Source organism: Eucyclogobius newberryi, unplaced genomic scaffold (assembly GCF_026437365.1).
Source record: "Eucyclogobius newberryi isolate DKJ021-1_F unplaced genomic scaffold, fEucNew1.0.hap1 SCAF_13, whole genome shotgun sequence".
Taxonomy (NCBI): Eukaryota; Metazoa; Chordata; class Actinopteri; order Gobiiformes; family Gobiidae; genus Eucyclogobius; species Eucyclogobius newberryi.
Genome location: NW_027315757.1, coordinates 37,677,660 through 37,692,329, shown reverse-complemented (window position 1 = coordinate 37,692,329; position 14,670 = coordinate 37,677,660). Strand labels below are relative to the sequence as shown.

The 14,670-nt window shown below is 51.9% G+C and overlaps 1 protein-coding gene across 2 annotated transcripts in view; it reads right to left on the bottom strand.

Moving 5' to 3' along the window:
• ppp1caa (protein phosphatase 1, catalytic subunit, alpha isozyme a) overlaps positions 1 to 13,788 on the bottom strand; it is a 36,418-nt gene extending 22,630 nt beyond the window's left edge. The window contains exons 1-3 of one of the 2 annotated variants that reach the window (XM_072443805.1): positions 13,663 to 13,788; positions 13,324 to 13,429; positions 13,162 to 13,182 (exon numbers count right to left, since the gene is read on the bottom strand). In XM_072443805.1, the coding sequence (XP_072299906.1) occupies positions 13,162 to 13,182; positions 13,324 to 13,378 (76 nt within the window). In that variant the 5' untranslated portion in view covers positions 13,379 to 13,429; positions 13,663 to 13,788. The remainder of the gene's footprint in view (positions 1 to 13,161; positions 13,183 to 13,323; positions 13,430 to 13,662) is intronic. The other variant, XM_072443806.1, reaches the window with a different exon arrangement.
• Positions 13,789 to 14,670: the final 882 nt, after the last annotated feature.

Here is a 14,670-nt window from a genome sequence, read left to right as displayed (position 1 = left end):
CAGTTACCCATCGCTCCTGGAGATCTATTGTTCTTTTTATCTTTTGATTTCACATTGTATTTTCAAAACTGTTATTTCAGCTCTTTTGTTCTTCTGACACAACAGGTCCAGAAAGGAATTTATATCGTCTTTATCGTATGGAATTTTTGAACCAGGCTCTGCGGGTGAACCAGGCTCTGCGGGTGAACCAGGCTCTGCGGGTGAACCAGGCTCTGCGGGTGAACGAGGCTCTGCGGGTGAACGAGGCTCTGCGGGTGAACCAGGCTCTGCGGGTGAACCAGGCTCTGCGGGTGAACCAGGCTCTGCGGGTGAACGAGGCTCTGCGGGTGAACGAGGCTCTGCGGGTGAACGAGGCTCTGCGGGTGAACGAGGCTCTGCAGGTGAACGAGGCTCTGCGGGTGAACCAGGCTCTGCGGGTGAACCAGGCTCTGCAGGTGAGCGAGGCTCTGCAGGTGAACCAGGCTCTGCAGGTGAACGAGGCTCTGCAGGTGAACCAGGCTCTGCAGGTGAGCGAGGCTCTGCGGGTGAACGAGGCTCTGCGGGTGAACGAGGCTCTGCGGGTGAACCAGGCTCTGCGGGTGAACCAGGCTCTGCGGGTGAACCAGGCTCTGCGGGTGAACGAGGCTCTGCGGGTGAACGAGGCTCTGCGGGTGAACCAGGCTCTGCGGGTGAACGAGGCTCTGCGGGTGAACGAGGCTCTGCGGGTGAACCAGGCTCTGCGGGTGAACCAGGCTCTGCGGGTGAACGAGGCTCTGCGGGTGAACGAGGCTCTGCTGGTGAACCAGGCTCTGCAGGTGAGCGAGGCTCTGCAGGTGAACCAGGCTCTGCAGGTGAACCAGGCTCTGCAGGTGAACGAGGCTCTGCAGGTGAACCAGGCTCTGCGGGTGAACGAGGCTCTGCAGGTGAGCGAGGCTCTGCGGGTGAACCAGGCTCTGCGGGTGAACCAGGCTCTGCGGGTGAACGAGGCTCTGCGGGTGAACGAGGCTCTGCGGGTGAACGAGGCTCTGCGGGTGAACCAGGCTCTGCGGGTGAACCAGGCTCTGCGGGTGAACCAGGCTCTGCGGGTGAACCAGGCTCTGCGGGTGAACCAGGCTCTGCAGGTGAACCAGGCTCTGCGGGTGAACGAGGCTCTGCAGGTGAACCAGGCTCTGCAGGTGAACCAGGCTCTGCAGGTGAACCAGGCTCTGCGGGTGAACGAGGCTCTGCAGGTGAACCAGGCTCTGCAGGTGAACCAGGCTCTGCAGGTGCAGTAGGTGCATCCTATGATTGACACGTGGCAGGACTAATTGGCCGTCCACGCCACGAGGAAATGAGACTCAGATTTGGGCCAAAAAATTGTCCATTCCACGTGGACCGGTGGAGGTACTTTTCGCTGGCGTCCACAGTTTGTCCCACCGCCGTCCTTCAACCTCAGCCCAGCGAGAACACTGTGCCTGTTTCGTATTCTAATTTTTTTTCAGTTTCCAAGATAATAATTTTGGAATTTGACTCTCATAATCTTTGTTCATTGATTATTTTCTCTGATCTTTTTAATTTCTTGAGACATTTAGGACATCAATTTTTGACATAGTTTTCCAAAAAAAAAAATATTTCAGCTCTTTTAGCTTTTTCTCCCTTTGTTTCTTTTTTTGGAGGCAAGGCGAGAGTTTTTTTGGCCAAAACCAAATAAAAATAAAAACGTATTCTGCAGCAACATCTCCGACCTCAGACCATTTCTGCACGAACCCGAGTTCCTCCGAACGTCAGAGCTTTAAAACTCTCGCAACTCACGGCTTCCTAGATCCATGAGATCGGCCGGTAGATTAACATGGACACGGGGTGGGCGTGGCTTTGATGCGGGGTGGGCGCGGCTTTGATGCGGGGTGGGCGTGGCTTTGGCTCGCACTCCCATTCATTGAACTGGTGTTTGAACTAAGAAGAATACGCGTCTTGACCGATTATATCAGAATCATTTTGTCGTTGCCATTTAAGTAGCACAAGTCCTCCTCGTCTGCGGAGTCACGCGGACATGTCCAGCGGAGTCACGCGGACATGTCCAGCGGAGTCACGCGGACATGTCCTCCTCGTCTGCGGAGTCACGCGGACATGTCCTCCTCGTCTGCGGAGTCACGCGGACATGTCCTCCTCGTCTGCGGAGTCACGCGGACATGTCCTCCTCGTCTGCGGAGTCACGCGGACATGTCCTCCTCGTCTGCGGAATCACGCGGACATGTCCAGCGGAGTCACGCGGACCGACATGTCCAGCGGAGTCACGCGGACATGTCCTCCTCGTCTGCGGAGTCACGCGGACATGTCCTCCTGGTCTGCGGAGTCACGCGGACATGTCCTCCTGGTCTGCGGAGTCACGCGGACATGTCCTCCTCGTCTGCGGAGTCACGCGGACATGTCCTCCTCGTCTGCGGAGTCACGCGGACATGTCCTCCTCGTCTGCGGAGTCACGCGGACATGTCCAGCGGAGTCACGCGGACATGTCCAGCGGAGTCACGCGGACATGTCCAGCGGAGTCACGCGGACATGTCCTCCTCGTCTGCGGAGTCACGCGGACATGTCCTCCTGGTCTGCGGAGTCACGCGGACATGTCCTCCTCGTCTGCGGAGTCACGCGGACATGTCCTCCTCGTCTGCGGAGTCACGCGGACATGTCCAGCGGAGTCACGCGGACATGTCCTCCTGGTCTGCGGAGTCACGCGGACATGTCCTCCTGGTCTGCGGAGTCACGCGGACATGTCCTCCTGGTCTGCGGAGTCACGCGGACATGTCCTCCTGGTCTGCGGAGTCACGCGGACATGTCCTCCTGGTCTGCGGAGTCACGCGGACATGTCCTCCTCGTCTGCGGAGTCACGCGGACATGTCCTCCTCGTCTGCGGAGTCACGCGGACATGTCCTGCGGAGTCACGCGGACATGTCCTGCGGAGTCACGCGGACATGTCCAGCGGAGTCACGCGGACATGTCCTGCGGAGTCACGCGGACCTGTCCAGCGGAGTCACGCAGACATGTCCAGCGGAGTCACGCAGACATGTCCAGCGGAGTCACGCTGACATGTCCAGCGGAGTCACGCTGACATGTCCTCCTCGTCTGCGGAGTCACGCGGACATGTCCTCCTCGTCTGCGGAGTCACGCGGACATGTCCTCCTCGTCTGCGGAGTCACGCGGACATGTCCTCCTCGTCTGCGGAGTCACGCGGACATGTCCAGCGGAATCACGCGGACATGTCCAGCGGAGTCACGCGGACATGTCCAGCGGAGTCACGCGGACATGTCCAGCGGAGTCACGCGGACATGTCCAGCGGAGTCACGCGGACATGTCCAGCGGAGTCACGCGGACATGTCCAGCGGACATGTCCAGCGGAGTCACGCGGACATGTCCAGCGGACATGTCCAGCGGAGTCACGCGGACATGTCCAGCGGACATGTCCAGCGGACATGTCCAGCGGAGTCACGCGGACATGTCCAGCGGAGTCACGCGGACATGTCCTCCTCGTCTGCGGAGTCACGCGGACATGTCCTCCTCGTCTGCGGAGTCACGCGGACATGTCCTCCTCGTCTGCGGAGTCACGCGGACATGTCCTCCTCGTCTGCGGAGTCACGCGGACATGTCCTCCTCGTCTGCGGAGTCACGCGGACATGTCCTCCTCGTCTGCGGAGTCACGCGGACATGTCCTCCTCGTCTGCGGAGTCACGCGGACATGTCCAGCGGAGTCACGCGGACATGTCCAGCGGAGTCACGCGGACATGTCCAGCGGAGTCACGCGGACATGTCTTCCTCGTCTGCGGAGTCACGCGGACATGTCCTCCTCGTCTGCGGAGTCACGCGGACATGTCCAGCGGAGTCACGCGGACATGTCCAGCGGAGTCACGCGGACATGTCCAGCGGAGTCACGCGGACATGTCCAGCGGAGTCACGCGGACATGTCCAGCGGAGTCACGCGGACATGTCCAGCGGAGTCACGCGGACATGTCCAGCGGAGTCACGCGGACATGTCCAGCGGAGTCACGCGGAGTCACGCGGACATGTCACGCGGACATGTCCAGCGGAGTCACGCGGACATGTCACGCGGACATGTCCTCCTCGTCTGCGGAGTCACGCGGACATGTCCTCCTCGTCTGCGGAGTCACGCGGACATGTCCTCCTCGTCTGCGGAGTCACGCGGACATGTCCTCCTCGTCTGCGGAGTCACGCGGACATGTCCTCCTCGTCTGCGGAGTCACGCGGACATGTCCTCCTCGTCTGCGGAGTCACGCGGACATGTCCAGCGGAGTCACGCGGACATGTCCAGCGGAGTCACGCGGACATGTCCAGCGGAGTCACGCGGACATGTCCAGCGGAGTCACGCGGACATGTCCTCCTGGTCTGCGGAGTCACGCGGACATGTCCTCCTGGTCTGCGGAGTCACGCGGACATGTCCTCCTGGTCTGCGGAGTCACGCGGACATGTCCTCCTGGTCTGCGGAGTCACGCGGACATGTCCTCCTGGTCTGCGGAGTCACGCGGACATGTCCTCCTGGTCTGCGGAGTCACGCGGACATGTCCTCCTGGTCTGCGGAGTCACGCGGACATGTCCAGCGGAGTCACGCGGACATGTCCTCCTCGTCTGCGGAGTCACGCGGACATGTCCAGCGGAGTCACGCAGACATGTCCTCCTCGTCTGCGGAGTCACGCGGACATGTCCAGCGGAGTCACGCGGACATGTCCAGCGGACATGTCCAGCGGACATGTCCAGCGGAGTCACGCGGACATGTCCAGCGGACATGTCCAGCGGAGTCACGCGGACATGTCCAGCGGACATGTCCAGCGGAGTCACGCGGACATGTCCAGCGGACATGTCCAGCGGAGTCACGCGGACATGTCCAGCGGACATGTCCAGCGGAGTCACGTGGACATGTCCAGCGGACATGTCCAGCGGAGTCACGTGGACATGTCCAGCGGAGTCACACATTCTCTTCTGATCACATTGTAAGGACGCTACTTGTCCCGATGATCTGAGCGCGCGGTCCATGATTCCATGTCTTGCATTGATAACTAATGATGTAGATAATGTAGAGGTGGGAGTAGGGCCTATGTTCTAAGAATCCAAGAAAATTATTTAGAATAAGATTTAATTTTTTAATTCAACATATATTCCATCCTCCCCTTTTAAAAATGCCAAGGAAACTTTGTGAAACACCACATTTAAAAACTCTCGCCCTATGGCTATAATTTGTCCTCTCAAGACTGCTTTGGAAGCATCCCAAAAGGAGGCGGAGTCTCATTTTCCTCCAGATTAATGTTGTACATTTTGTCCTTTAACAAAGGGTCATTAAGCAGCTGCATTGAACCTCCAACTGTGTTTTTACATCTTTCCTCCAAATCTATAAATGTAGAGCAGGATCTCTGAGCTGAGAGTCTAAACCTGATTCAGAGTTTAGATCTATAGATCTGCATGTTTTTATTCTACATTCAAGAAACATTTGGTAACCTTTGCTTCTTTCATTAAGTCAATTTAGATTAATATAATGGATATAAAATGTCAAATATAAAATAATGATCAACAGCCTGTGATAGAGCAAAGGTTCTATGACACGCCAAGAAGCTCCCGAGATGGACGGGAGCCCCAGGTCCACAGCCCGAGGCGATCAGGTCCCACTGGGCCTAAACCAGACGAAAGCAGCTCAGAATAATAAACCCAAAAAGGTTTTTAAATAAAAGCACAATTTGACGATCATATATTATAACAATGACATAAGTCTTCTTTAAAGAAACTATTATTATGTGATTAACTGAAGTATAAAAGAGTTTTACACTGGAGTTTGATAATGACCCACAGTTCCCACAAACAGAGTTTCACACTTCAGTTCTTTCAAATGCTCCAGCTAAAACGGACCTAAATCTACATTTATTACACAAAGTGGAAATCCAGCTTCATCTAAAAGTGTTTCTGCCAAAGCGTCCTGATGTTGTGCTTCTGAGCATTGATCCCACACCTCCACTGCACCAGGCTCTTGGATTGAGACCAAACTATTTAAAACACTCTATTCTCAGACTTTGGACGCCTGGAAGAAGGTCGCAAGTGTTGCATAAGAGGATATAAATACTGCCACTATCAGGCCCCGTCTGAACGCGTCTTATCACAGGAGAATTTGGACCCAGAGTCCAGAGAGAAGGGTCTAGAAAACCACTTCCAGCTGCTTCATGGGTCCAGAGAGAAGAGAGACGGGTCTAGAAGAAGACCACTTCCAGCTGCTACATGGGTCCAGAGAGAAGAGACGGGTCTAGAAGAAGACCACTTCCAGCTGCTTCATGGATCCAGAGAAGAGAGACAGGTCTAGAAGAAGACCACTTCCAGCTGCTTCATGGATCCAGAGAAGAGAGACAGGTCTAGAAGAAGACCACCTCCAGCTGCTTCATGGATCCAGAGAAGAGTGACGGGTCTAGAAGAAGACCACCTCCAGCTGCTTCATGGATCCAGAGAGAAGAGACAGGTCTAGAAGAAGACCACCTCCAGCTGCTTCATGGATCCAGAGAAGAGTGACGGGTCTAGAAGAAGACCACCTCCAGCTGCTTCATGGATCCAGAGAAGAGAGACAGGTCTAGAAGAAGACCACCTCCAGCTGCTTCATGGATCCAGAGAAGAGAGACAGGTCTAGAAGAAGACCACTTCCAGCTGCTTCATGGATCCAGAGAAGAGAGACAGGTCTAGAAGAAGACCACCTCCAGCTGCTTCATGGATCCAGAGAAGAGAGACAGGTCTAGAAGAAGACCACCTCCAGCTGCTTCATGGATCCAGAGAAGAGAGACAGGTCTAGAAGAAGACCACCTCCAGCTGCTTCATGGATCCAGAGAAGAGTGACGGGTCTAGAAGAAGACCACCTCCAGCTGCTTCATGGATCCAGAGAAGAGTGACGGGTCTAGAAGAAGACCACCTCCAGCTGCTTCATGGATCCAGAGAAGAGTGACGGGTCTAGAAGAAGACCACCTCCAGCTGCTTCATGGATCCAGAGAGAAGAGACAGGTCTAGAAGAAGACCACCTCCAGCTGCTTCATGGATCCAGAGAAGAGTGACGGGTCTAGAAGAAGACCACCTCCAGCTGCTTCATGGATCCAGAGAGAAGAGACAGGTCTAGAAGAAGACCACCTCCAGCTGCTTCATGGATCCAGAGAAGAGTGACGGGTCTAGAAGAAGACCACTTCCAGCTGCTTCATGGATCCAGAGAAGAGTGACGGGTCTAGAAGAAGACCACCTCCAGCTGCTTCATGGATCCAGAGAGAAGAGACAGGTCTAGAAGAAGACCACCTCCAGCTGCTTCATGGATCCAGAGAAGAGTGACGGGTCTAGAAGAAGACCACTTCCAGCTGCTTCATGGATCCAGAGAGAAAGGTCTAGAAGAAGACCACCTCCAGCTGCTTCATGGATCCAGAGAAGAGTGACGGGTCTAGAAGAAGACCACCTCCAGCTGCTTCATGGGTCCAGAGAGAAAGGTCTAGAAGAAGACCACCTCCAGCTGCTTCATGGATCCAGAGAAGAGTGACGGGTCTAGAAGACGACCACTTCCAGCTGCTTCATGGGTCCAGAGAGAAGAGAGACGGGTCTAGAAGAAGACCACTTCCAGCTGCTACATGGGTCCAGAGAGAAGAGAGACGGGTCTAGAAGAAGACCACTTCCAGCTGCTACATGGGGTCCAGAGAGAAGCGAGACGGGTCTAGAAGAAGACCACTTCCAGCTGCTTCATGGATCCAGAGAAGAGAGACAGGTCTAAAAGAAGACCACCTCCAGCTGCTTCATGGATCCAGAGAAGAGTGACGGGTCTAGAAGACCACCTCCAGCTGCTTCATGGATCCAGAGAGAAAGGTCTAGAAGAAGATCACCTCCAGCTGCTTCATGGATCCAGAGAAGAGTGACGGGTCTAGAAGAAGACCACCTCCAGCTGCTTCATGGGTCCAGAGAGGAGACGGGTCTAGAAGAAGACCACCTCCAGCTGCTTCATGGGTCCAGAGAGAAGAGACGGGTCTAGAAGACCACCTCCAGCTGCTTCATGGATCCAGAGAAGAGACAGGTCTAGAAGAAGACCACCTCCAGCTGCTTCATGGGTCCAGAGAGAAGAGAGACAGGTCTAGAAGAAGACCACCTCCAGCTGCTTCATGGTTCCAGAGAAGAGTGACGGGTCTAGAAGACCACCTCCAGCTGCTTCATGGATCCAGAGAGAAGAGAGACAGGTCTAGAAGAAGACCACCTCCAGCTGCTTCATGGGTCCAGAGAGAAGAGAGACAGGTCTAGAAGAAGACCACCTCCAGCTGCTTCATGGGTCCAGAGAGAAGAGAGACAGGTCTAGAAGAAGACCACCTCCAGCTGCTTCATGGGTCCAGAGAAGAGAGACAGGTCTAGAAGAAGACCACCTCCAGCTGCTTCATGGATCCAGAGAAGAGACAGGTCTAGAAGAAGACCACCTCCAGCTGCTTCATGGATCCAGAGAAGAGACAGGTCTAGAAGAAGACCACCTCCAGCTGCTTCATGGGTCCAGAGAGAAGAGAGACAGGTCTAGAAGAAGACCACCTCCAGCTGCTTCATGGGTCCAGAGAGAAGAGAGACAGGTCTAGAAGAAGATAGTCTTCTGATGATGTGGAAGAAAGTTGTAAATAAGAACGTCTGACTTGGTGTTTAATTTGTTCAACAACTAATTTTATTTAAGTTTAGTTTTATTTTGAAAAACGTTAGTGTTAAAAAATTTGAGTTTTTTTTTTTTAAATGAAATGTGAAAATTTGAAATAATCTCGTTACATCAATGTAAAATATTGATTGTTCGTCACTTTCGTGTTTTGCTTTGCAATTATCAAACGTTATGTTATAAAATGATTGGAACGCAGCTGCTGCAGTCAAAACATGCTTCATCTGAACCATTTGTCACAGACGCTACAGACGGTCACACGCTACAGACCGTCACACGCTACAGACCGTCACACGTTACAGACCGTCACACGTTACAGACCGTCACACGTTACAGACCGTCACACGTTACAGACCGTCACACGTTACAGACCGTCACACGTTACAGACCGTCACACGTTACAGACCGTCACACGTTACAGACCGTCACACGTTACAGACCGTCACACGTTACAGACCGTCACACGTTACAGACCGTCACACGCCACAGACCGTCACACGCCACAGACCGTCACACGCCACAGACCGTCACACGCCACAGACCGTCACACGCTACAGACCGTTAGACGGTCAGACATTACAGACCGTTAGACGGTCAGACACTACAGACCGTCACACGCTACAGACCGTCACACGCTACAGACCGTCACACGCTACAGACCGTTAGACGGTCAGACATTACAGACCGTTAGACGGTCAGACACTACAGACCGTCACACGCTACAGACCGTCACACGCTACAGACCGTTAGACGGTCAGACATTACAGACCGTTAGACGGTCAGACACTACAGACCGTCACACGCTACAGACCGTCACACGCTACAGACCGTTAGACGGTCAGACATTACAGACCGTTAGACGGTCAGACACTACAGACCGTCACACGCTACAGACCGTCACACGCTACAGACCGTTAGACGGTCAGACATTACAGACCGTTAGACGGTCAGACACTACAGACCGTCACACGCTACAGACCGTCACACGCTACAGACCGTTAGACGGTCAGACATTACAGACCGTTAGACGGTCAGACACTACAGACCGTCACACGCTACAGACCGTCACACGCTACAGACCGTTAGACGGTCAGACATTACAGACCGTTAGACGGTCAGACACTACAGACCGTCACACGCTACAGACCGTCACACGCTACAGACCGTTAGACGGTCAGACATTACAGACCGTTAGACGGTCAGACACTACAGACCGTCACACGCTACAGACCGTCACACGCTACAGACCGTTAGACGGTCAGACATTACAGACCGTTAGACGGTCAGACACTACAGACCGTCACAGACTGTCAGGTCCTTACACGTGTTTAAAAATGTAAAAATCAGACACAACTTGAATAGATGTTGTTCAGACTAAAAGTATTCAAGTTTCACAAAGCCGTGTTTCATGTCACGTCAGAGACAAGAGCAGCTTCATGTGTTCAGTGACAAAGGCTATTGCCATGGTTACACAGCCAGAGCACCTTTAATTACAACACTCTGCATCGTGTCCAATCATACAAAGTCATTTATTTCAGATATTAAAGAAAATATGCAGTAAAATGTGTCACTGAAGCTGCATCTTTACAGCTTGAATCATTTACACAGCAGTGAATAAGACAGTTATGTAATGATCCCACATTATGATTCAAATGTGGAGCTGCACGAGACACAACAGAGACACAGCCAAGACGCGTCCGAGTAGAGCTGGGTTTCGATTCAAATTTCAAGAATCGATTCGATTCAGATTTTTACGTTTCAAAATCGATTCACTCCGATTTCCGATTCGGGGGTTAATGTTATTAAAAATGTATTTGAAGCGTTTCCTTCACTTCATGACTGTGTAGAGAAGCAACATATTAAAACTAGTATTATATCAATATTAAACAGCAAATCTTACACGTATTGGTAGTTACTGATGGAAGACTGATGAAAAGGTCAAGGGTCAATCTACCTTCAAGAAAGGTCATCCAGGACAATAAATGGAGGACATCATTGAGGTGACGACATCTGCAACAGTGGATTCTACTGCGACACAAACCACTGCATTATTATGATGGAAAATAATTAAGAATTCACCCAAAAGCATTTTTGTTTTAAAACTGCTCACACACTGCCAGCACTGAAACTGGAAGAATAAAATGTAAACGTTAAGCATTTCAATTTTTATTTTATTTTTTATTAAAAAAAAAAAAAAAAAAATTACAAAAAAAAAAAAAAAAGAAAAAACGATCTTTGGACGCGCGAATCGATAATCGGTCATTAATATGCGAATCGATTAAAAATCGGAAAATCGATTTAGTCAAACCCAGCTCTACTAATTAATTAAATATAAATAAAATAAATAAATATATATATTTATTTATCTCGTGTTTTGAGCTGTGGCTCAAGACACACTGGGTTATTAAACTTATGAAGTGTAAATGAATGACAAGATCTGTGTTTGCAGCTTAGGTCAAAGGTCAGGGCCATCACTCCTGCTGCTGCAGTCAATAACTGATGAAGACTTTAGGTTCTACAGAAGTCAATAACTGCCAGCACCCACCCCGCTGGACCCGCCAGCTCCCACAGGACCCCCTACATCCACGGGAACGCCTACTAGGGCTGAACAATTAAATCGCGATGTGATCAAACGCGATTTGCTAATCGCAATGTACGCGATTAGCATCTAGAATGTGGGCACTAGCGCCGGCGGAGCTAACCACGGAGCTAGTGGCGGAGCTAGCGCTACCCGGAAAAAGGACCATAACAAACCCCGCATAGGGTTTAGGCCAATCACAGAAGCAGTACACGTGCAGCAGCTATACAAAATGTCAAATGTGGGAAAGACTATTTCACACTAAATGCATTGAATATTGTGTTGGTCTTATTTAGGTCAAACAACAATAAAAAAAATTAAAAATCGCACATTAAATTGCAATCGCAATAATGGGGGGGACCCGCCGGCACCCGGGTGCACTCCTTCATTTACAAGTCAGAAAAGAGATTTGCAAATAAAAGAATAAACCAAGACTATTTTAGGAACTGCTTTTTGTCATTTTAACACAAAGCGTACATTTGTGTCGGGCGGAGCTTGTGACGGTGCTATATCGGATTTATTTTATTAGTGACCGTGTCGTTCGATTACATTCTATTATGTACAGTGCAGCGGTGGCGTAGTGGTTAAGGTGGCAGCACGTGTGCCAGGCTCAACGTGCACCCGCCCGCAGGGTCGCCAGGTCGAATCCCGGCCCTGACCGTTTGCTGCATGTCCTCCCTTCTCTCTCACCCCCATTTCACGCTCCGCTGTCCTGTCTTTGTCTTAATAATAATACTACTTTTGTTTTATAAAAAGGTGTTACAGGAGACTCTGCCACCGCTCACACTGCACGGGCGCTGGAGACTCTGCCACCGCTCACACTGCACGGGCGCTGGAGACTCTGCCACCGCTCACACTGCACGGGCGCTGGAGACTCTGCCACCGCTCACACTGCACGGGCGCTGGAGACTCTGCCACCGCTCACACTGCACGGGCGCTGGAGACTCTGCCACCGCTCACACTGCACGGGCGCTGGAGACTCTGCCACCGCTCACACTGCACGGGCGCTGGAGACTCTGCCACCGCTCACACTGCACGGGCGCTGGAGACTCTGCCACCGCTCACACTGCACGGGCGCTGGAGACTCTGCCACCGCTCACACTGCACGGGCGCTGGAGACTCTGCCACCGCTCACACTGCACGGGCGCTGGAGACTCTGCCACCGCTCACACTGCACGGGCGCTGGAGACTCTGCCACCGCTCACACTGCACGGGCGCTGGAGACTCTGCCACCGCTCACACTGCACGGGCGCTGGAGACTCTGCCACCGCTCACACTGCACGGGCGCTGGAGACTCTGCCACCGCTCACACTGCACGGGCGCTGGAGACTCTGCCACCGCTCACACTGCACGGGCGCTGGAGACTCTGCCACCGCTCACACTGGGGCAGAGCTGATGGACTTTACCCTCACATGAAGAGGTCACATGGGTCAGAGGTCACATGGGCACAAACACCGTCATAAATCATATTATTTCCTGTTCTAGATGATTCAGTCAGACATAAACCTCAGGAGCAGTTGTTCCTCCAGTTATGACATATTAATAAAACATGACAGAGCAACATTCCACGCTGCATTCTTAAACCATTCATGTGAACCACGTCTTCCTCACTCACAGTACATGCAGTAATCGCCATAGTACACGATATTCTGTCATATATACACAACAGTATGCGTTTGTTTGGATGAAATATATTCATTTTAATCACCAAATTAGTGAATGTCAAATGTTTTACATCATTTCCTTTCTCTAAACAAGCAACAGAGTCAAATATACCAAAAAATACTCATGGCGATATATCGATACAGCCCACAATATCGATACTGTATCGCCAAATTTAGTATTACGATATATTACAGTTTTAGTTTTCTAATAACAGACAATCTTTCCCGGTGACATTTGCACATGCATAAGACAACATATACTTCTGACATTAGATACATACCAATTAAATGTCCTGGTTTCACTGTAATCACATGACAAAGTGTTAAAGTGTTAAACTCTGTCCAGCCCTGAACTCATCATCGACTCTCAAACGACACCAAACTCGAACAGGACGCAAACATTCACAGGATTTATGACATATACATTATGTTTATGATCTTACCTTCCAAGAGGCGCTGAATGATCGAGTCGATGTTTAATTTGTCCGGCTCCGCCATTTTCTGTGCGTTTGAGTCGTTCTCCCGCAGCAAAGAGCTTCCGTGTCGCGGCTAAAATGACAAATAAATGGTAAAAACTCAAAGCTTTGCACCGCGTCAACACCAAACACCGCGTCGTGTCCAGCGCAGCCGCGATTTATGGAGAAAATCCAGCCCCGGTTCAACGGATCATGCGCTTAGCAGCTAGCCCGTGTAGCCTAGCATGTAGCCTAGCATTCGTTGGCATCCGCGGCTAATCGGCCAATTTAAAGGAGATAAACGCGCCACAATGAGGGTCTCCGCACCTGGCGTTTGAGTCGATCTTCCGGTAAAAGCTATAACATGAATGTTCGTCCTGTCGGAGCCGCCGTGAGCCGCCGTGAGCCCGGTCCCGCCTCGTACTGCACCTTGCCCCAGGAACTTTAAAAAAAGACTCGTTTCTGATGAAGAGGGTACGGTCACACAGGGGGCGGGACCAACAGCATGCGTCACAGTTTACCCAGCGCTGATTGGCTCGTCACGGAACTAGAGAGGGAATGGCGTTGTCTGATTGGCGCACGTGCCCGTCCGTCGTGTACGTAAGCCACCGCCCACAGTCGCGCACAACCAACGGTGTCAATGAAGCTCCAAATGATTGGCGCACGTGCCCGTCCGTCGTGTACGTAAGCCACCGCCCACAGTCGCGCACAACCAACGGTGTCAATGAAGCTCCAAACCCACAGAGGACGCGCTTAGGGCGCCACCGTGCGTTTACAGATGAGAATGCACAATGAGAGCCAAAAGAAGCACTTTACAAAAGGCCCGCGGTCGCCGTGGTCCTCGGCGTTCTCTGCTCTGTTCTCCGTCGATGTGATCGCCCACGCTGAGGTTCTGTCTTTGAGCCTTGGCTGGAGGACGTCACCTGGCAAGGCATTCCGCTCTCTGATCTTCAGATTCCAGGACGGGACTAATCAAGAGTAATCGTGGGTGTATTAGTATTGTAATTGTAAGTGTTATCGTAATTGTGTACTTGTGAGCCTAAATAAAGCTTCCACCAGCACCTCGTCTCTTCTCTGACAGGCACTCCCGAGCAGTGACTTCTACAAACCCAGAACTAGCACCTTACAGTCCGCACAGTTCGGAGTTGTCTCTCCTACATTTGATGGTCCTTCGAGTCGGATAAGGAGATCTCTGCCCGTCAAGATCGGAGCCCTTACATCGCCCACGCTGAGGTTCTGTCTTTGAGCCTTGGCTTGAGGACGATGCCACGTTGTTGAAGGTGCTGAAGATATGGAGGAGTTTGGCGAGATACGCCGCAAGCACATGCGGGTTAG